The sequence below is a fragment of the Ahaetulla prasina genome, chromosome 2 (genome assembly GCF_028640845.1).
Source record: "Ahaetulla prasina isolate Xishuangbanna chromosome 2, ASM2864084v1, whole genome shotgun sequence".
NCBI classification, from domain to species: domain Eukaryota; kingdom Metazoa; phylum Chordata; class Lepidosauria; order Squamata; family Colubridae; genus Ahaetulla; species Ahaetulla prasina.
The window spans coordinates 30,744,396-30,768,774 of NC_080540.1; the positions used below are offsets into that span (position 1 = coordinate 30,744,396).

The following is a 24,379-nucleotide window of genomic DNA, read 5'->3' on the forward strand; positions in this document are numbered from 1 at the left end:
GACAACATCTGCATTTATTGGAATACACTTATCAACTTTTTTCATAAAAAGTCCACAAACATGAATTTGCATTTCTTTTAAATCGCATGTGTCAAACTCGATTGCGTCACATGACTTATCGTGACTTTTTTGCCTTTGCGGAGCTAGGGTGGGTGTGGTCTGCATATGACACATCCGGCCTGTGGGCCGCCACTTTGACACCACTGTTTTAAATGATTAGACAGGCTAGATTGCAGTAGAAAAAAAGAAAAAGAAAGAAAAAAAGAAAAAGAAAAAGAAAAAGAAAAAGAAAAAAAGAAAAAGAAAAAAGAAAGTCACAGCGTAACTTTAAACACAAAGTAAAATATTCCTCTTTCTTTTTGGCTTTCTCCATTCTAATTTAGTTTATACTAGACTTCACCAGGAGACCATCTATCTGCAACTGGCAAGTGCTCTCCTTTCTAATTGCCATTCAAGAGATTGACCATGACTCCTCTCCAAGGTACACCTGACCTGTGTTACAAATGTAATGACGATTATTCAGATTCGGGAATGACTTGGCAAGCTGTGCTGGACCTCTCTCAGCTGTTAGAACAGCTGTTTAGTTAGGTCAGTGTCCCTAACTAAAGCTATGGAAGGTAGAAGAATGTTTTCATTGTCTTTGAAGGGATTAAACTGACATCTCCGTTCAGATTGCTACCGTGTTGGCCTCCTACAAAATCTAAGCGGTATATGCATAATGTTCTGTAGCTCACTTCCCATGCTGTAGGGGCCAATAGAAACAGTGGACAAAATAAGGAGATAAGGATTTCCTGTACCAAATTTTCTATCATCTTCAACAGGACAAATCATTTGCTTCTTCATAACAATCACCATCTTTATAATAATTTTTTTTTTATTTTATTTTTTTTGAAAAAAAAACTCAGGTCATACTATTGCATACTGTTCATCTTTCCATTCTTTTTCATGTCAGCTCTGATTTGGAAGAGCAGAATTCAGTGACATTCAGGCCCTTTCCATTTCCATTCTACAGTTTGTAGATCAAGCATTTTATTTTTATTTGAAACATCACTTTTCAGAGGAAGGCTGGAGAAAATAGACATAGAAAGATGACTTAGACTGTCCCCCAGGAGGAGATTGAAAGGCCCTTGTACCTAAAAAAAACAACACCAAAATAATGGCATTTGATCACCACCACCCTGTCCCGATTATATACAGTATTTCTGGCATAATAACAAAATTCCCATTGCACATATGTCCTGATTAAAAAATCTGGGTGTGACACTTTAGGCCTCAAGTAGACTAAGGATATTTGGCAGATATTCTGCCTTAAGGATTAAAAAAAGCTAAATGGACATCTTTGAATTTTACTCTATCCAGTTGGGAACATTATCTCCCAAACCCCCTTTAAACATGTTAAGGAAAATCATTGGCCTACTTATGTATGGACCATTTTCTTGGGACAGACTGTTGAAAAAGGCTAAGACCTAAAATTCCTCTGTCTCATATTTCTACATTTTTTCTGGTTGTAAGATACTCCTTTGTGTTCAGGTCTGGCTTCAGAATGATGATGTAGCACTTGGGGATGAAGATGCAGCCCAGCAGAGCAGCACTGGAAGCCAAGATGGAGAAGACCTGAACAGCCACCATGTATTTCCCTTTGGTGCTAAGGTAGGTGGGCACAAAACTCACCCAGACACTGCAGAAGATCAGCATGCTGAAGGTGATCAGCTTGGCTTCGTTGAAAGCCCCAGGGAGATTCCTGGCCAGGAAAGCCACCGTGAAGCATATGGCAGCCAGAAAGCCCAGGTAGCTGAGGGTGATGTAGAACATGACATCATAGCCTTCATTGCATTGCAGGATGATCATTCCAGGCTGGGAGTGGAGGTCAAAATCAGGGAATGGTGGAGAAACTCCCAGCCAGATGGAGCAGATGATCATTTGGACAGCAGAACAAGAAAGGATGATGGAGTTGGCCAAGCTCTTCCCCAACCATCTCTTCACTCGGTTTCCTGGTTTAGTGGCCAGAAAAGCCAGCACCACTGTGATTGTTTTGGCCAAGAGAGAAGAAATGGCAGTTGAGAAGACAATGCTAAACAGTGTTTGTCGGAGAAGGCAGGTAGCTTTCTTTGGTTGACCAATGAAAAGGAAAGAAGACAAGAAGCAAAGAAGGAGGGAGACCAGGAGGATGTAGGAGAGGTCCCGGTTGTTGGCTTTGACAATGGGAGTTTCTTGGTATTTAATGAATATGATTAAAACAAGGCCCGTGGTTAGGAACAAGATTATAGCAAAAGAGACCAGGATAATGCCCAGGTATTCTTTGTAAGACAGGAAGGTTATAATTTTGGGGATACATTGTATTCGGTCCTCATTTGGATATTGATCAGGTGGACACTTGCTGCATTTTTCTATATCAAAGAATACCAAAAGAATATTTTTTTTAACAACCTCTCCATTCACATTTTAAGAAATAGCTTCTTAGGACATTGGCTACCGAGAACATTTTCCCAAATGCATGTTTTAAGATATCAAAATAAAGATGATAAGAATACCATTTCCACACATTCACATACACACTCACACACACCTGCATGTATATGTGTGTATCTGTGTGCATGTTTGTTTTATATATGTATGTATGTATGTATGTATGTATGTATGTATGTAAGTATGTAGGTCTTGACATTATCGGGTCTTTTCCCATGTAAGATTGAGAGTATCTTGGCAATATTTCGACGAGGTCTCACTCATCATCTTCAGGCTGGTGTCTTTGGCTTCGTGCTTCTTGAGCAAAGAGTGGTCAGAGCTGCTGTCTCTCTATAAATACTGGTGGGGAGGTGGGGAGTGTTGCTGTGAGCAGGTTGGTTGGCTGTGTGGTTGCATCTTGATTGGTAGATGGAGTGGGTGTTTGCAGATTGGTCAGCTGTTTCGTAGCATCCTGTGTGGGTATGGTCCTGGTCTTTTGTTCCTGAGCTTTGGAGTTGTGGCCTCTGAAGTTCTGAGATGTGATGTCTTGAGCAGATGGCTGTGATGAAGCATCCCGGGCCCTGGTTTGGCTCCGAGTCTGAGGTCCTGTCATGTGTTCCTGGTGTGTGTCAGCCTGCTTTGTGTGGGGATCAGAGGGGGGCGCAGCAGCCAGTGGTGTCAGCATGGTCTGGCTTCTGGATGGTGGTTGTGTTTCGTCTGTGGGATGGGTTTGGGTTTGAATCTGGTGAGGATGATTGGTGGTGGCATTGTGTGTTGTCCTGGGTCCGGGATCAATTTTCGTGGCTGGGACTCGTTTGTTGACCAAGGCTGGTTTCCAGATGTCTGGTAGGCAGGAGGTGTTGTCCCATTTTTTCATATTGTGGGGGTGTTTCTCTATTTCAATGGCTTCCATAATTATTCTCTTGTTATAGTGTTCAGTTTTGGATATGTGTCTTGGCGACGTTTCGACGAAGTCTCATTCGTCATCTTCAGGCTTCAGCTTCGTGCTTCTGGGAGCAATGTGTGATCGCAGCTGTTTCTTCCTTTTAACTGCTAGTGGGGGTTTGAACTGATTGGGTGGGAGCTTGGCTGTTCTCTGATTGGATGGGAGTTTTTCTGTGCTCTGATTGGATGGGGGTGTGTCCTGTGTTGGTGGGGGCTTGGTTGTGCTCAGTCTAGTCTGTGCTGCAGGGGGATTTGAGCTGGTGAGCTGCATAGCTGTTGTTTGGCTTTGTGGTCATGCTACATCTTCATAGTGGGTGTCAGTCTGCTGCATGAATGGATTGGAGGGGTTTGAAATGGCTAATGTTGCAGCTGCGGTCTGGCTTCTGGTCCTTGGTCATGCTTCATGATTAGTGTGGGTTTGGGTCTGCTTTCTGGGTGGATGTGCGGTGGTGACATCCTGTGTGGACCTTGTGAGTGTGGGTCTGGTGTCATTCCTCGTGTTAGGGACTCATTTGTCAATAAGGGCGGGTTTCCAAATGGCTGGTAGGCGGGAGGTGTCATCTCGTTTGTTCATGCTGTGTGGGCGTTTTTCTATCTCAATGGCTTCTCTGATTATTCTGTTGTTAAAGTGTTCAGTTTTGGCGATAGTTCTGGTCTTTTTAAAGTCAATATCATGTCCTGTGACTTTAAAGTGTTGGACCAGGGAAGAAGTTGGTTCCTCTTTTTTGAATGAGTTCTTGTGTTCTTCAGTGCGTGCACTTATTCTTCTGTTGGTTTGTCCAATGTATGTGGTGGGGCAGGTGGTGCATGGGATTTCATATACTCCTTGATTTTCTAACTCAATTTTGTCTTTGGGGTTTCTTAGGATGGTGGATATTTTTCTGTTTGTGCAGAATGCTGTCTTGATGTTGTGTTTGTGGAGGATCTTGCTGATTCTATATACAAACACCGTGAAAACCTCAGAAAACAAATATATATATATATATATATATATATATATATATATATATATATATATATATATATATATATATATATATATATATATATATATATATATATATATATATATATATATATATATATATATATATATATATATATATATATTTGTTTTCTGAGGTTTTCACGGGTGTTTGTATATAGGTCTTTGGTTGTTCGGGTTTTCTCCCGTGTAAAATTGAAAGTGTCTTGGCGACGTTTGACGAAGTCTCATTCGTCATCTTCAGGCTTCAGCCGTGCTTCTGGGAGCAATGTGTGATCGCAGCTGTTTCTTCCTTTTAACTGCTAGTGGGGTTTGAACTGATTGGGTGGGAGCTTGGCTGTGCTCTGATTGGATGGGGTTTTCTGTGCTCTGATTGGCTGGGGGTGTGTCCTGTGTTGGTGGGGGCTTGGTTGTGCTCAGTCTAGTCTGTGCTGCAGGGGGATTTGAGCTGGTGAGCTGCATAGCTGTTGTTTGGCTTTGTGGTCGTGCTACATCTTCATAGTGGGTGTCAGTCTGCTGCATGAATGGATTGGAGGGGTTTGAAATGGCTAATGTTGCAGCTGCGGTCTGGCTTCTGGTCCTTGGTCATGCTTCATGATTAGTGTGGGTTTGGGTCTGCTTTCTGGGTGGATGTGCGGTGGTGACATCCTGTGTGGACCTTGTGAGTGTGGGTCTGGTGTCATTCCTCGTGTTAGGGACTCATTTGTCAATAAGGGCGGGTTTCCAAATGGCTGGTAGGCGGGAGGTGTCATCTCGTTTGTTCATGCTGTGTGGGCGTTTTTCTATCTCAATGGCTTCTCTGATTATTCTGTTGTTAAAGTGTTCAGTTTTGGCGATAGTTCTGGTCTTTTTAAAGTCAATATCATGTCCTGTGACTTTAAAGTGTTGGACCAGGGAAGAAGTTGGTTCCTCTTTTTTGAATGAGTTCTTGTGTTCTTCAGTGCGTGCACTTATTCTTCTGTTGGTTTGTCCAATGTATGTGGTGGGGCAGGTGGTGCATGGGATTTCATATACTCCTTGATTTTCTAACTCAATTTTGTCTTTGGGGTTTCTTAGGATGGTGGATATTTTTCTGTTTGTGCAGAATGCTGTCTTGATGTTGTGTTTGTGGAGGATCTTGCTGATTCTATATACAAACACCCGTGAAAACCTCAGAAAACAAATATATATATATATATATATATATATAAATATATATATATATATATATATATATATATATATATATATATATATATATATATATATATATATATATATATATATATATATATATATATATATATATATATATATATATATATATATATATTTGTTTTCTGAGGTTTTCACGGGTGTTTGTATATAGGTCTTTGGTTGTTCGGGTTTTCTCCCGTGTAAAATTGAAAGTGTCTTGGCGACGTTTCGACGAAGTCTCATTCGTCATCTTCAGGCTTCAGCTTCGTGCTTCTGGGAGCAATGTGTGATCGCAGCTGTTTCTTCCTTTTAACTGCTAGTGGGGGTTTGAACTGATTGGGTGGGAGCTTGGCTGTGCTCTGATTGGATGGGGTTTTTTCTGTGCTCTGATTGGATGGGGGTGTGTCCTGTGTTGGTGGGGGCTTGGTTGTGCTCAGTCTAGTCTGTGCTGCAGGGGGATTTGAGCTGGTGAGCTGCATAGCTGTTGTTTGGCTTTGTGGTCGTGCTACATCTTCATAGTGGGTGTCAGTCTGCTGCATGAATGGATTGGAAGGGTTTGAAATGGCTAATGTTGCAGCTGCGGTCTGGCTTCTGGTCCTTGGTCGTGCTTTATGATCAGTGTGGGTTTGGGTCTGCTTTCTGGGTGGATGTGCGGTGGTGACATCCTGTGTGGACCTTGTGAGTGTGGGTCTGGTGTCATTCCTCGTGTTAGGGACTCGTTTGTCAATAAGGGTTTCCAAATGGCTGGTAGGCGGAGGTGTCATCTCGTCTGTTCATGCTGTGTGGGCGTTTTTCTATCTCAATGGCTTCTCTGATTATTCTGTTGTTAAAGTGTTCAGTTTTGGCGATAGTTCTGGTCTTTTTAAAGTCAATATCATGTCCTGTGACTTTAAAGTGTTGGACCAGGGAAGAAGTTGGTTCCTCTTTTGAATGAGTTCTTGTGTTCTTCAATGCGTGCACTTATTCTTCTGTTGGTTTGTCCAATGTATGTGGTGGGGCAGGCGGTGCATGGGATTTCATATACTCCTTGATTTTCTAACTCAATTTTGTCTTTGGGGTTTCTTAGGATGGTGGATATTTTTCTGTTTGTGCAGAATGCTGTCTTGATGTTGTGTTTGTGGAGGATCTTGCTGATTCTGTCTGTGGTGCCTTTTATATATGGGAGGAGGGCTGTGCCGTTTTCTTGTTCTCTGTCTTGGATTTTAGTGGGGGGTTCTTTTTGGATTAGCTTGGTAATCTTATTTCTTTGGAATCCATTGGATGTTAGTACGTTAGTGAGAGTGTCTAGTTCGGGTTTTAGGTGTTGTTCATCAGCTAAGCATTTTGTTCTGGAGATGAGTGTCTTGGCTACGGAGTTGATCTGTGCTGGGTGGTGGTGTGAGAGTGCGTGCAGATAGCGGTTTGTGTGTGTTTTCTTCTGGTAGATGGTGTGTCCTAGGGAGCCATTGGGTTTTCTGTAGACTAAGACATCCAGGAAGGGAAGTTGGTTATTAACTTCTGTTTCCATGGTGAACTGTATTTTGGGGTGTAGGCTATTGAGGTGTGTGAGGAAGTTGTCAAGTTTTTCTTTCCCGTGTGGCCAGATTATGAAGGTATCGTCTACATATCTGAGCCAGAGTTTGGGTTTGTGATCAGATTTTTCTAGAGCTTGGGTTTCAAAGTGTTCCATGTAGAGATTGGCAATGACAGGTGAGAGGGGTGATCCCATGGGTGCTCCTTCTACTTGTTTGTATTTTTGTCCATTATAGATGAAGTATGTGTTGGATAGGCAGTGGTTGGTCAGATCTAGGATGTGCTTGGGGGGGTTATATTTGTTTTGGATAGCTGTCAAGGCTTCTTTGATTGGTACTTGGGTGAAGAGGGATATGACATCAAAGCTCACGAGTAGGTCGCTGGGCTGTAAGTTTTGTTTCTTTATGATCTCTATGAACTGGAATGAATTTTTTACGTGTGAGGTGATGGATTCTGCATAGGGCTGTAGTTGTTTGGCGAGAAATTTGGCTAGGTTTTGTAGAGGTGAGCCTATGGAGCTGACTATGGGTCTGAGTGGGGTTCCTTCTTTGTGTATCTTGGGGAGGCCATAGAGCTTAGGGCATCTGGATGATTTCTCTCTGGGAATGATTCTTTGTTGGATTTCTTCGCTGATGGGGGAGGCTTTTATTTTGGATCTAGTGGTTTTTTCTAGGTAGGTGGTGGGGTCTGTGTTTAGGGGCTTGTATGCAGGGTCTTGGAGTAGGTTGGTTAATTTGGTTTGGTAGTCAGATGTGTTCATAACCACCGTGGCGTTGCCCTTGTCTGCTGGTAGGATTATTATGCTGGTATCTTTTTTCAGGTTAAGTAGTGCTGTCTGTTCCTCTTTGGGTAAGTTGCTTTTGGGTGGCTTGCTGGTGCAGAGGATGTTGGAGATCTCGAGTCTGATTTTGTTAGCGTCATCGGGTTGATTTTGGTCAGGCTGGTTTCAACTCGCATATAATGGTTTCGTGGGGATGTATTTGGGAGTGACTGCAAAGTTGAATCCTTTGGAAAGGACATCGGTTTCAGCTTTGGTGAGGATCCTATCTGAGATGTTATGCACTGTTTGTTTCATGTGTTGCTGTGAGGGTGGAGGGTTTGTTTCTGGCGTTCTTGTAGTCTTCGGAGTTTGTTGGTGTGCGTGTCTGTCTTGAGGGTGGTCTGTGTTTGGCTCTCAGGCGGCAAGTTGTTTGGATTTGTCCCAAAGTGCAGGGTGCATCTTGTTGCTGAGTTTGAGGTGAAGTGTGAGGAGATCTTTGTTGATTTGATCTAGGAGGAATCTTTTTGTGTGAAGTTCATTTCTGATTAAGGCCAATTCTGTTCTTTTTAGGATGCGTTTGGTGGCTGCAGAGTTGGAGTGGAATTTCAATTGGAAGCATTTGGGGATTAAATTTTGATCGCGGCAGTTTCGTAGGAATGCGAGGTCACATAAAATGGAAGCTCTTTGGACTTCTAGTTTTTCATAGGTCCTGGTCCGATGGTGGATTTCCTCCCCGTAGAGGTGCAATATTTGTTTTCTGAGGTTTTCACGGGTGTTTGTATATAGATGTCCTTTCCAAAGGATTCAACTTTCCAAAGGATTCAACTTTGCAGTCACTCACAAATACATCCCCACCGAAACCATTATATGCGGAGTTGAAACCAGCCTGACCAAAATCAACCCCGATGACGCTAACAAAATCAGACTCGAGATCTCCAACATCCTCTGCACCAGCAAGCCACCCAAAAGCAACTTACCCAAAGAGGAACAGACAGCACTACTTAACCTGAAAAAAGATACCAGCATAATAATCCTACCAGCAGACAAGGGCAACGCCACGGTGGTTATGAACACATCTGACTACCAAACCAAATTAACCAACCTACTCCAAGACCCTGCATACAAGCCCCTAAACACAGACCCCACCACCTACCTAGAAAAAACCACTAGATCCAAAATAAAAGCCTCCCCCATCAGCGAAGAAATCCAACAAAGAATCATTCCCAGAGAGAAATCATCCAGATGCCCTAAGCTCTATGGCCTCCCAAGATACACAAAGAAGGAACCCCCACTCAGACCCATAGTCAGCTCCATAGGCTCACCTCTACAAAACCTAGCCAAATTTCTCGCCAAACAACTACAGCCCTATGCAGAATCCATCACCTCACATGTAAAAAATTCATTCCAGTTCATAGAGATCATAAAGAAACAAAACTTACAGCCCAGCGACCTACTCGTGAGCTTTGATGTCATATCCCTCTTCACCCAAGTACCAATCAAAGAAGCCTTGACAGCTATCCAAAACAAATATAACCCCCCCAAGCACATCCTAGATCTGACCAACCACTGCCTATCCAACACATACTTCATCTATAATGGACAAAAATACAAACAAGTAGAAGGAGCACCCATGGGATCACCCCTCTCACCTGTCATTGCCAATCTCTACATGGAACACTTTGAAACCCAAGCTCTAGAAAAATCTGATCACAAACCCAAACTCTGGCTCAGATATGTAGACGATACCTTCATAATCTGGCCACACGGGAAAGAAAAACTTGACAACTTCCTCACACACCTCAATAGCCTACACCCCAAAATACAGTTCACCATGGAAACAGAAGTTAATAACAAACTTCCTTCCTGGATGTCTTAGTCTACAGAAACCCAATGGCTCCTAGGACACACCATCTACCAGAAGAAAACACACACAAACCGCTATCTGCACGCACTCTCACACCACCACCCAGCACAGATCAACTCCGTAGCCAAGACACTCATCTCCAGAACAAAATGCTTAGCTGATGAACAACACCTAAAACCCGAACTAGACACTCTCACTAACGTACTAACATCCAATGGATTCCAAAGAAATAAGATTACCAAGCTAATCCAAAAAGAACCCCCCACTAAAATCCAAGACAGAGAACAAGAAACGGCACAGCCCTCCTCCCATATATAAAAGGCACCACAGACAGAATCAGCAAGATCCTCCACAAACACAACATCAAGACAGCATTCTGCACAAACAGAAAAATATCCACCATCCTAAGAAACCCCAAAGACAAAATTGAGTTAGAAAATCAAGGAGTATATGAAATCCCATGCACCGCCTGCCCCACCACATACATTGGACAAACCAACAGAAGAATAAGTGCACGCATTGAAGAACACAAGAACTCATTCAAAAAAGAGGAGCCAACTTCTTTCCTGGTCCAACACTTTAAAGTCACAGGACATGATATTGACTTTAAAAAGACCAGAACTATCGCCAAAACTGAACACTTTAACAACAGAATAATCAGAGAAGCCATTGAGATAGAAAAACGCCCACACAGCATGAACAAACGAGATGACACCTCCCGCCTACCAGCCATTTGGAAACCCGCCCTTATTGACAAACGAGTCCCTAACACGAGGAATGACACCAGACCCACACTCACAAGGTCCACACAGGATGTCACCACCGCACATCCACCCAGAAAGCAGACCCAAACCCACACTGATCATAAAGCACGACCAAGGACCAGAAGCCAGACCGCAGCTGCAACATTAGCCATTTCAAACCCTCCAATCCATTCATGCAGCAGACTGACACCCACTATGAAGATGTAGCACGACCACAAAGCCAAACAACAGCTATGCAGCTCACCAGCTCAAATCCCCCTGCAGCACAGACTAGACTGAGCACAACCAAGCCCCCACCAACACAGGACACACCCCAGCCAATCAGAGCACAGAAAACCCCATCCAATCAGAGCACAGCCAAGCTCCCACCCAATCAGTTCAAACCCCACTAGCAGTTAAAAGGAAGAAACAGCTGCGATCACACATTGCTCCCAGAAGCACGGTTGAAGCCTGAAGATGACGAATGAGACTTCGTCAAACGTCGCCAAGACACTTTCAATTTTACAAGGAGAAAACCCGAACAACCAAAGACCTATATACAAACACCGTGAAAACCTCAGAAAACAAATATTGCACCTCTACGGGGAGGAAATCCACCATCGGACCAGGACCTATGAAAAACTAGAAGTCCAAAGAGCTTCCATTTTATGTGACCTCGCATTCCTACGAAACTGCCGCGATCAAAATTTAATCCCCAAATGCTTCCAATTGAAATTCCACTCCAACTCTGCAGCCACCAAACGCATCCTAAAAAGAACAGAATTGGCCTTAATCAGAAATGAACTTCACACAAAAAGATTCCTCCTAGATCAAATCAACAAAGATCTCCTCACACTTCACCTCAAACTCAGCAACAAGATGCACCCTGCACTTTGGGACAAATCCAAACAACTTGCCGCCTGGAGAGCCAAACACAGACCACCCTCAAGACAGACACGCACACCAACAAACTCAAGACTACAAGAACGCCAGAAAACAAACCCTCCACCCTCACAGCAACACATGAAACAAACAGTGCATAACATCTCAGATAGGATCCTCACCAAAGCTGAAACCGATGTCCTTTCCAAAGGATTCAACTTTGCAGTCACTCCCAAATACATCCCCACGAAACCATTATATGCGGAGTTGAAACCAGCCTGACCAAAATCAACCCCGATGACGCTAACAAAATCAGACTCGAGATCTCCAACATCCTCTGCACCAGCAAGCCACCCAAAAGCAACTTACCCAAAGAGGAACAGACAGCACTACTTAACCTGAAAAAAGATACCAGCATAATAATCCTACCAGCAGACAAGGGCAACGCCACGGTGGTTATGAACACATCTGACTACCAAACCAAATTAACCAACCTACTCCAAGACCCTGCATACAAGCCCCTAAACACAGACCCCACCACCTACCTAGAAAAAACCACTAGATCCAAAATAAAAGCCTCCCCCATCAGCGAAGAAATCCAACAAAGAATCATTCCCAGAGAGAAATCATCCAGATGCCCTAAGCTCTATGGCCTCCCCAAGATACACAAAGAAGGAACCCCCACTCAGACCCATAGTCAGCTCCATAGGCTCACCTCTACAAAACCTAGCCAAATTTCTCGCCAAACAACTACAGCCCTATGCAGAATCCATCACTCACACGTAAAAATTTCATTCCAGTTCATAGAGATCATAAAGAAACAAAACTTACAGCCCAGCGACCTACTCGTGAGCTTTGATGTCATATCCCTCTTCACCCAAGTACCAATCAAAGAAGCCTTGACAGCTATCCAAAACAAATATAACCCCCCCAAGCACATCCTAGATCTGACCAACCACTGCCTATCCAACACATACTTCATCTATAAAGGACAAAAATACAAACAAGTAGAAGGAGCACCCATGGGATCACCCTCTCACCTGTCATTGCCAATCTCTACATGGAACACTTTGAAACCCAAGCTCTAGAAAATCTGATCACAAACCCAAACTCTGGCTCAGATATGTAGACGATACCTTCATAATCTGGCCACACGGAAAGAAAAACTTGACAACTTCCTCACACACCTCAATAGCCTACACCCCAAAATACAGTTCACCATGGAAACAGAAGTTAATAACCAACTTCCTTCCTGGATGTCTTAGTCTACAGAAACCCAATGGCTCCTAGGACACACCATCTACCAGAAGAAAACACACACAAACCGCTATCTGCACGCACTCTCACACCACCACCCAGCACAGATCAACTCCGTAGCCAAGACACTCATCTCCAGAACAAAATGCTTAGCTGATGAACAACACCTAAAACCCGAACTAGACACTCTCACTAACGTACTAACATCCAATGGATTCCAAAGAAATAAGATTGCCAAGCTAATCCAAAAGAACCCCCACTAAAATCCAAGACAGAGAACAAGAAAACGGCACAGCCCTCCTCCCATATATAAAAGGCACCACAGACAGAATCAGCAAGATCCTCCACAAACACAACATCAAGACAGCATTCTGCACAAACAGAAAAATATCCACCATCCTAAGAAACCCCAAAGACAAAATTGAGTTAGAAAATCAAGGAGTATATGAAATCCCATGCACCGCCTGCCCCACCACATACATTGGACAAACCAACAGAAGAATAAGTGCACGCATTGAAGAACACAAGAACTCATTCAAAAAAGAGGAACCAACTTCTTCCTGGTCCAACACTTTAAAGTCACAGGACATGATATTGACTTTAAAAAGACCAGAACTATCGCCAAAACTGAACACTTTAACAACAGAATAATCAGAGAAGCCATTGAGATAGAAAACGCCACACAGCATGAACAAGCGAGATGACACCTCCGCCTACCAGCCATTTGGAAACCCGCCCTTATTGACAAACGAGTCCCTAACACGAGGAATGACACCAGACCCACACTCACAAGGTCCACACAGGATGTCACCACCGCACATCCACCCAGAAAGCAGACCCAAACCCACACTGATCATAAAGCACGACCAAGGACCAGAAGCCAGACCGCAGCTGCAACATTAGCCATTTCAAACCCTCCAATCCATTCATGCAGCAGACTGACACCCACTATGAAGATGTAGCACGACCACAAAGCCAAACAACAGCTATGCAGCTCACCAGCTCAAATCCCCCTGCAGCACAGACTAGACTGAGCACAACCAAGCCCCCACCAACACAGGACACACCCCCAGCCAATCAGAGCACAGAAAACCCCCATCCAATCAGAGCACAGCCAAGCTCCCACCCAATCAGTTCAAACCCCCACTAGCAGTTAAAAGGAAGAAACAGCTGCGATCACACATTGCTCCCAGAAGCACGAAGCTGAAGCCTGAAGATGACGAATGAGACTTCGAAACGCCAAGACACTTCCAATTTTACACGGAGAAAACCCGAACAACCAAAGACCTATATACAAACACACGTGAAAACATCAGAATACATATATATATATATATATATATATATATATATATATATATATATATATATATATATATATATATATATATATATATATATATTTGTTTTCATAGGTTTTCACCAATATAGGTATGAAGGTTTTGGTATGTTCGGGTTTTTCCTGTGTAAGGTTCAAAATATTTAGGCAATGTTTATATATATATATATATATATATATATATATATATATATATATATATATATATATATATATATATATATATATATATATATAGGTCTTTGGTTATATATATATGTTTTCTGAGGTTTTCACGGGTGTTTGTATGTAGGTCTTTGGTTATTTGGGTTTTCTCCCACGTAAAATTGGAAGTGTCTTGGCGACGTTTCAACGAAGTCTCATTCATCATCTTCAGGCTTCAGCTTCGTGCTTCTGGGAGCAATGTGTGATTGCAGCTGTTTCTTCCTTTTTAACTGCTAGTGGGAGTTTGAACTGATTGGGTGGGAGCTTGGCTGTTCTCTGATTGGATGGGGTTTTTTGTGCTCTGATTGGCTGGGGATGTGTCCTGTTTGGGTGGGGGCTTGGTTGTGCTCAGATTAGTCTGAGTTGCAGGGGGATTTGAGCTGGTGAGCTGCATTGCTGTTGTTTGGCTTCGTGTTCGTTTCACCATGGAAACAGAAGTTAACAACCAACTTCCCTTCCTAGATGTCTTAGTCTACAGGAAACCCAATGGCTCCCTAGGACACACCATCTACCAGAAGAAAACACACACAAACCGCTATCTGCACGCACTCTCATACCACCACCCAGCACAGATCAACTCCGTAGCCAAGACACTCATCTCCAGAACAAAACGCTTAGCTGACGAACAACACCTAAAAACTGAACTACACAATCTCACTAACATACTAACATCCAATGGATTTCAGAGAAATAAGATTACCAAACTAATCCAAAAAGAACCCCCCACTAAAATCCAAGACAGAGAACAAGAAAACGGCACAGCCCTCCTCCCATATATAAAGGCACCACAGACAGAATCAGCAAGATCCTCCACAAACATAACATCAAGACAGCATTCTGCACAAACCGAAAAATATCCACCATCCTAAGAAACCCCAAAGACAAAATTGAGTTAGAAAATCAAGGAGTATATGAAATCCCATGCACCGCCTGCCCCACCACATACATCGGACAAACCAACAGAAGAATAAGTGCACGCATTGAAGAACACAAGAACGCAGTCAAAAAAGAAGAACCAACCTCTTTTCTGGTCCAACACCTTAAAGCCACAGGACACCTCAATGTATATATATATACATATATATTATGTAAAACAAGAAACAGACATTCTGCGAGCTCCAGCATTAAAATAATTAAAATATTTTAATTATTTTAGAGATCTCTGACAGAGTTTAATACTCTGACAATGTCAGCGGATGGCTGACAAAAGCTTAGTAGAATAAAATTTTAATTATTTTAGTGCCGGAGCTTGCAGAATGTCTGTTTCTTGTTTTACAAATATAACTGGAACTTGTATTTTTAGAATAGTTTGTTAGAGAACGAGGTGGCTGGATGGAGCCACTGAAGCAGTAGGTGTGACCTTAAATGGACTCCAGAGGATGATAGAGGACAGGAAGGCCTGGAGGAACATTGTTCATGGGGTCACGATGGATCGGACATGACTTCACAAGTAACAACAAATTATATATGTGTGTGTGTGTGTGTGTATACAGGAACAGTGGAAATATGGGTGAAATGAGATGTTCCCGTTATTGTTGACAGCACCTCATTGTGGAACAGTATAACTTCTTGGTGATTCTCACAAGGAAACCTATACAGAATACATTGAAAAAAGCTTTCCATGATTATGCTAAGGTATTTCCTCAAGTTTCAAATAAATCTGAGTCAAAAATGTCAAAATATGGAAGGAAATATCCAAACTAAACCTAGAAGAGATACTTTATATAGTAGTAATACAGGTTGCCTTATATGGCAAACCCTCTTACCTCTTTGCAGCCTCAGGATCATTTTGCTGTTCTTCCCATTAGATAATAAACTGTGCACTTTCACAATAAAGAAGAAAACATCTGAGTTTCAATCAGTCTCTTAACCTGCACTTCCAAAAAATGCTCTGGATGAATCTACTACCCCAATGACTACCTAGTGTCACCTACCTTCCTGAGTGGAGATGGTCCCCTCTGGACAAGGAATGCAGTCATAGCAGCAAATTGGCTCTCCTTCCCGAGCCCGTTTGACAAATCCAGGATGACAGTTTTCCACACATTTGGACTGAGGCAGAGACTAAGCAGAAAAACAATGCCAGAGAAAATACCTTAGGACTAACCATCCACAGAAAACAAAGGACAAAATAAACCTTAGCCAAAGGAACTCTGTTCTTCACTTAGATAAGTCTGAATTCTCTAACGAGTTCCAAGTAGTTGTAAGAGATACAACTACTGACAGGTTCTGCATTTCGGCAAGAAAAGGCAAGAAAAACCAACTGTATAGGTATAGACTAACAAAGGAGAGAAGAAACCTAGAATTAAAGAGAACTCTAATGGTGAAAGCAATCAACTAATGGAATAGCTTGAATAGTCCACTTGTTGTGACTCCAGCCCCCGAAACCTGGCCCCGTGCCCGAAAGTGACTCCGAGAGTGAGAGGGAAGGGCCGGTAAGGCTTACCTCGGGAGCACTGATGCATTTGGCCCAGCTCCAGGAGCCAGAACCAGGCCAGTCGGAGGATGTAATGAGGCCCTCATCCCCTGATTCCTCCCTTCCCCAGGCTACGCCTTCAGATCCAGCCGATAATAATAATAATCAAGCTTGGATTGACCCGCGCTTCAGAAGATTATAGAGGCGGCGTCATCAAAGGGAAGGGAAAATATATAAGGAGCTTTGGGACTGCTCGCACTCCACGGGAAGCAAAAGTTTAGCTGAACCGCTTCAAAAGTCTTGCTACGTGAGTCATTTGTTTGAACTTTGGCAGGCAGCTGCGATTTCTCTGCCAGGACTGATAAGAGCCGTGAATCCACTGGCTGAAGGCCAGCTCGTTAATCCAAAGTGGGGAAGGAGACAGAACATCAATAGACCAATGAATAGTCTTCAGACGTTGTGGGTATTCCATCATTGGAGGCTTTCAAAAAAGAGACAGGACAACCATTTGTCCAAAATGGTGCAGTGTCTCCTGCTTGAGAGGGGGTTGGACTAGAAGATCTCCGAGGTCCCTCCTAACTTTATTATTCTGTTCTAACCCAAAATGGATGCTCAGGCTATAGGAAATAGAGGAAAGGCAGCAATATTTCTCCCACCTTGTTGACCGACTTTAGCAATGACAGAGTTTCATTACTGGCAGTAAATCTCTGCTTCTCAAAACTCCCCAGCTGCTCATCGATGGGAGCCCACCCGGGAAGAAGCACCCAGCTTATGACGTTCAGATCTGTTGCTACATCTCCATTTTGGTCCACGTACAATTTCCAATGGGAAACATTGAAAAACTCATTCTTCTCCAGAAATGGATGGAACTAGGGGAAAAAATCCAGAAATTTTGAAAGCAGAAAACTTGGTTTCTTATCCCAGGTGGTCTTTTCACATTTGACACTTTCATCCACATTTGTTTAACTTGCAAGTATAGTGAGTTGGGAGAACAAGTGCTACCACGATCTCCACGATCTCCACAAGATCTGATGGCTCAGATAAGTTGGTAAATGATATGTGAAAAAGAATATGTGGATGATCTCTGGAGGGCCAGGGACAGGGGTTATTCCTCTGCCCTGGTCCTATTAGACCTCTCAGCGGCTTTTGATACCATCGACCATGGTATCTTGCTGCGCCGGTTGGGGGGATTGGGAGTGGGAGGCACCGTGTATCGGTGGTTCTCCTCCTATCTCTCCGACCAGTCTCAGACGGTGTTGACAGGGGGGCAGAGGTCGACCGCGAGGTGCCTCACTTGTGGGGTGCCGCAGGGGTCGATCCTCTCACCACTTCTGTTCAACATCTATATGAAGCCGTTGGGTGAGATCATCAGTGGCTTCGGGGTGAGATACCAGCTGTACGCTGATGACACCCAGCTGTACTTTTCCACCCCGGGCCACCCCAATGAAGTTGTTGAAGTGCTGTCCCGGTGTTTGGAAGCCGTATGGGTCTGGATGGGGAGAAACAGGCTCAAGCTTAATCCCTCCAAGACGGAGTGGCTGTGGATGCCGGCATCCCGATTCAGTCAGCTGCAGCCGCTGCTGACTGTTGGAGGCGAGTTATTGGACCCAAAGAATAGGGTGCGCAACTTAGGTGTCCTCCTGGATGAACGGCCGTCGTTTGAAGATCATTTGATGGCCGTCTCCAGGAGGGCCTTCCACCAGGTTCGCCTGGTTCGGCAGTTGCGCCCCTTCCTTGATCGGGATGCCTTGTGCACAGTCACTCATGCGCTCGTTACCTCTCGCTTGGATTATTGTAATGCTCTCTACATGGGGCTCCCCTTGAGTTGCACTCGAAGGCTTCAGTTAATCCAGAATGCAGCTGTGCGGGTGATAGAGGGAGCTTCGCGTAGCTCCCGTGTAACACCGCTCCTGCGCAGACTGCACTGGCTACCTGTGGCCTTTCGGGTGCACTTTAAGGTTTTGGTTACGACCTTTAAAGCGCTCCATGGCTTAGGGCCTGGGTACTTACGGGACCGCCTGCTGTTACCACATGCCTCCCACCGACCCGTACGCTCTCACAGAGAGGGACTTCTCAAGGTGCCGTCCACCAAGCAATGTCGGCTGGCGGCCCCCAGGGGAAGGTCCTTCTCTGTGGGGGCTCCCACACTCTGGAACGAGCTTCCCCCGGGTTTACGCCAAATACCTGACCTTCGGACCTTTTGCCGCGAACTGAAGACATATCTTTTCATTCGTGCGGGGCTGGCTTAAATTTTATTGATTTTAAATTTTCTACTACTAATTTTTAAATGGGGTTTTAGTTTTTTATATATTTTAAAGTTTTAGGCCAATTATAATAAGTTTTTTAATTTGCATTTTAAATTGTATATTATATTGTCTGTTTTTACTTTTGCCTGTACACCGCCCTGAGTCCTTCGGGAGAAGGGCGGTATAAAAATCAAATAAATAAATAAAATAAATAAATAAATAGGTATTGGCAAAATATAATTGACCAAATATGCCCATTATAGGGAATATTTTAGAATAGCGGTCACCAACCAGTGGTCTGTGGACCACTGGTGGTCCATGAGAAAATTTTGGTGATCCGCAGAAAATTTATTTCCATTTTTTATATTGCACTAAATACTATTTATCTTTTTTAAAAAATCATATTAGTGGTCTGCGGGATTTAAAATTAGGAATTTAGTAGTCCTTGACGTCCGAAAGGTTGGTGACCCCTGTTTTAGAACACATCACACAAAAAATTGAACAAACAAACAATGAGATTATTCCAGGGGTGAAATGCTCCTGGTTCGGACCGGATCAGCTGTCTGAGATTTGGTGTGTTTTTGTAGTGTTTCACTCTAATTACACAAACACACGAAATAACACAAAGCTGTATGTGGCATTGTGTGTGTGAGAGAGAGAGTCAGTTGTATTGTGTTGTGTGTGTGTAAAGTATGAAAGTTGGTTTTTGAGCTTTTTGTAGCTGTGCGAAGTTCCTGCTTGTTGCAGGGACCATTTTGGGTGAAGTGCAGCTGCTTTTATTCTGTGTGTGAGTCAGTTGCGTTGTGTTGTGTGTGTCTAAAGTGTGAAAGTTAGTTTTTGGTACCTCTTATTGTTTTGTGTACTTTGTTTATTATTTTTATTATTTATTATTATTGGTCACGCCCACCCAGTCACCTGACCACCAAGCCACGCCCACCAATTAAGCCACACCCACAGAAATGGTAGGGAAAATTTTTAGATTTCACCCCTGGATTATTCATAAATGCCTTGTGGGGGGGGGGGGAGAAAAAAACATGGAGTTCTCAAGAAGAAAATTGCCAGGCTAACATTTTCCCAAGTAGACCAGATGGGAAAAATGACTTCATCAGCTAATTTACATTATTATAAGGTACATTAAGAGTTCTCACACATTTTATAGTCCAAATTTCCCACCAATACCAATCTCCTCACAAAAACAACCCTGTGAGATTGCTTGGGCTGAGATTGATCAACCTGGGCTGGATCAACCTGGGATCCATCAGGTTGAGATCACCCTGTGAGGTTGATCACCCTGTGAGGTTGATCCGGCTCAAGTGAGTGATTGGCTAAAGTATTCCAGATGGCTTTCTTGGTGGTTTTTTTTTATTATTATTTGAATTTATATCGCGCCCTTCTCTGAAGACTCAGGGCGGCTTACACTGTGTCAAGCAATAGTCTTCATCCATTTGTATATTATATACAAAGTCAACTTTTATTGCCCCCAACAATCTGGGTCCTCATTTTACCTACCTTATAAAGGATGGAAGGCTGAGTCAACCTTGGGCCTGGTGGGACTAGAACCTGCAGTAATTGCAAGCAGCTGCTGTTAATAACAGACAGATTTAGTCTGCTGAGCCACCAGAGGCCCTTTTAAGGCCTTTTAAGGTTAAGGCAGGATTTGAATTTACAATCTCCCGCTATCTAGCCTGCTGCTGCAATGCCATATATTTATTTATTTATTTATTTATTTATTTATTTATTTATTTATTTAATTATTTATTTATTTATTTATTTATTTATTTATTTATTTATTTATTTATTTATTTATTTATTTATTTATTTATTTTGTATACCGCCCTTTTCCCGAAGGACTCAATATATCCAAATAGCATTATACTTTCTTAATAGATTATGGGAATGTTGGTGATATAACTTGATTTCATCAAAGCATCAGCAATATATTTTCTGATGCGATGATTAGAAATCTGAATCTTAAGTGAAAGGCTGAATAATATGATAATTAAGTATATAAAAATTGTACTGCAATGATTTTCTATGCTCCTTGTATAGCTGGGGAGTGGTGGAAAACAATTACCATGTTTCCCCTGCCTTATATTTTTTTGAACTCTGAAATAAGCACTTGACATTTTCGGGGAGGTCTTATTCTTTTGGGGTGCGTGGAGCAAGACGGGTCTCCTCTTACTGTCTTACCTGATTTCCAGCTCTGTCTCCCTAACCTTAAGCAGAGGAAATGGCAAGGACCAGCTGCGCATGCAGTTAAATATTTTTGGGGAGGGTTTATTTTCTGGGGAGGTCTTATTTTCGGGAAAACACGGTAGTTTTGGGTCATCTATTTTGCTAGATTATCATTAATAAAGATAGCTACCTGATTTTGTGTTGCATCACGAAATATGATTTTGTGATGCAACATTGATATCAACAGATAGACAAACTTATTCTGATATCGTTTTAAGAATAAAGTGCTTCTAATTTTTTTTTGAATACTGCCTATTTGTATGCAGATTACTAGTTTACTACACATGAACAGATCATTTGTCTAAAGTCTTTAGCGTGTGCTCTTCAGTCTGAAAGTAGGTGACCAATTCAGCTCGATTGGTCTGTTGAGGAGCTTCACTATCAGCCCACTCCACCACAAAGATCCTGCATGAGAAGGGCAGCATGGGCAATTGTTGGATCCGACAGAGTGAGAACTGTGGACCACAAACAAGATGCCTTTGGTGTATCCCTGCATAAGAGTTGCACTATCCTTGTTAAACTTAATAGGGAAACTAAGGGGGCAGGTCCAGATGTTTCTGATGATGAAGGCCCAATTGGGCAGAGGATGATGGTCCATGCAGGAAAAAGTTACTTTGATAAGGGAAGGTCTGCATCTGATGTTGCAAATCAGCCATGTGGGGTGAATACAGTATCTGAAAGGAGAAGCCATATTCTGGTTGGTGACTCAATTGTAAGAGGTGTTTATTTAGGGAAGAATGTGGAGTATAGAAGGAGATGAGGTATCTGCCTGGTACAATTGCCAACAGAGAAAAGGGGTGCATTGTTTGGATGGTCAAGAATGCCAGTAAGGCTCTTGATGTTACTGTGCATATTTAGCACAAATGATCTGTCCAAACCAGATGTATCTTCTATACATAAGGATTTCCAGAGTTTAGGGCAAGAATTCCTTGACTGATTGGGCCCACAATATGTTCTTTTTCTGGCATAGGGTGAAATGGTTCCTCAGATAGTCTGGACCCATGACATGCAGGGCTTTAAAGGTGACACTCAACACCTTGAATTGCACCTGGAAGCAAACTGGTACACAGTGCAGCTAGTGGAGCAGTGATGTAACTTTGGCTACCCCAGGGATCCCAAGAAGTATCCACACTACTGAATTCTATACCAGTTGTAGCCTCCAAAATTCTTCAAGGGTAGCCCCAGGAAAGATGCATTGCAATAGTCCAAGCAGAAAATGACCAAGAATTGAGTGACTAAGCACAGGGACTCCTGATCCAGGAAAGGGTGCAACTGGTGCACAACACAATGCTGTGCAAAGGCTGTCTTAGCTGTGACTACCACCTGCTCTTCAAGGAGTTGTGAGTCCAGGAGAACCCAAAAGTTCTGAACCAGTTTTTCAGTGGTAATGAAACCCTGTCCAGAACTAAAGATGTTAAATTATTGGATCCTAAAGATCCATGCAGCCAAAGCCTCTTGGTGTTTGCCAGCATTCAGCCAAAGCTTCTTATCCCCCATCCCTGCAATATTATTCACTGGGTGGTTAGTTTGGCCAGCCTGTTGGCCTTTTGTAGCACAAGGAGGTTGAGAAGGTTCTTCTTCCTCTCCTTTGCATCCTGGGAGGAACTCTGTACCTGCCATGGCTGCAGCTTTGAAGCCTCCAAGCTCTCGTCACTCTTCTTGTTTCTCCTTCTGGATCTGGAAGAATATGCAGCTTTCAAGGCATAAGCCAAAGTCTTAATAACACTGTGTAAACGGAGGTGGAAAGAGATCCACATGCTTCTATTTTCTGGTGTAGGCTCCAGGGGTGCTTTCTGGATGCATCTTTTCCGACTTTTTACAGAAAAGATGTGCTTTGAAAAAGAACAGTGAAAAAAACGATCTTCCAATTTCATATGGAGTTTGGTTCCAACAACATCATCTTCTGGCCTTCCTTTTTCCTGGAACGCAAAGCTCCAAATACTATGGGCGTATTTGTAAAGATCCAGCCTACTCGATACCGGATACTCAATGGCTCCCATGATCCAGATTTTCCCTTCAATCGGTCCTGGCATAGTTTCAAATTTCAACTGGAAAATACGAATTCTGTCCCAAATGTCAGTATTTTCTATGTAGTTCACAAAAACATTGACCTGTCTCCACTTAGAGAGATCATCACCGAGAGGTGCTGTATATCCTGTATCTGAGAATCGTCGTGATATAACAACACAAATTCCATTTCTGACAAGCGTAGGAGTAAAAGTCCTCATGAAGCGCTCTCCCTCCTCTGTGTCTGAAGTCATGAGACCAATCAAGGTCCATCTGAAATGGAGGAGCAGTTGGAGAATTGCTGGGTACGTGATCCCTTTTGTGGGGAGCATCCGGTGGAAAAAAGGGAATTGACTTTTATCGTTCTGAGCCTCTGAAACAAATGCATCACTGATCTGAAAAGGCAATGAAGAACGCTATGCTATATTTTGGGACAGATCAAGTCCAAAATACTAGATTTTAACAACTCCAACCCGATACTCATGAGCATGTTAGAATACTTTAGAACAGTTTATTGTTGATTACTTATTAAACTATATAAAAAGGAAGGATATAAAGTACAGAACATTAAAAATTTAATTAATTTAAGTAACAAGTTAAAATTAACAATTACATAAAAATGAAAGAAAAACAAATACCCCACAATAGTAATGGAGGACCTTAGCTACCTTGATATCAACTGGGAGACAAACAGCAGCAAGTGGCTGATCGAACAGATTCCTGACCAGCTTAGCTGACAATTTCATCATCCAAAAAGTAGAGGAGGGAATTAAAGGAAATGCTATACTAGACCTAATTCTTACTAAAAGAGAAGAAATGATGGATATAGATTGAATTTGCAGGAATTTTGGGAGAGATAAAAAAGAGATAAAAGGCTCTAAGAGTTGTAAACCTAATCTTGCGTAGCTTCTTTTCCAAAAACATTACACTACTAACCAGAGCATATAAAACATTTGCTAGACCAATTCTAGAATACAGCTCGACTGTCTGGAACCCTCACCACATTTCTGACATCAATACAATTGAATGTGTCCAGAAATATTTTACAAGAAGAGTTCTTCATTCCTCTGAAAACAATAGAATACCTTATCCCACCAGACTTGAAATCCTAGGCTTAGAAAACTTAGAACTCCGTCGCCTTCAACAAGACCTAAGTTTAACTCACAGAATCATCTATTGTAATGTCCTTCCTGTTAAAGACTACTTCAGCTTTAATTGCAATAATACAAGAGCAACCAATAGATTTAAACTTAATGTTAACTGCTTTAATCTAGATTGCAGAAAATATGACTTCTGTAACAGAATCATCAGTGCTTGGAATACTTTACCTGATTCTGTGGTCTCTTCCCATAATCCCAAAAGCTTT

At 42.6% G+C, this 24,379-nt stretch overlaps 1 protein-coding gene across 1 annotated transcript; it reads right to left on the minus strand.

Moving 5' to 3' along the window:
• Nucleotides 1-1,482: 1,482 nt before the first annotated feature.
• On the minus strand, nt 1,483-23,039 carry LOC131190472 (vomeronasal type-2 receptor 26-like). Its single transcript, XM_058167794.1, has 4 exons — nt 22,986-23,039; nt 17,182-17,394; nt 16,047-16,173; nt 1,483-2,387 (listed from the first exon to the last, which is right to left on the minus strand). Exons 1-4 carry the CDS (start codon nt 23,037-23,039, stop codon nt 1,483-1,485), a joined length of 1,299 nt encoding a protein of 432 aa, XP_058023777.1.
• Nucleotides 23,040-24,379: the final 1,340 nt, after the last annotated feature.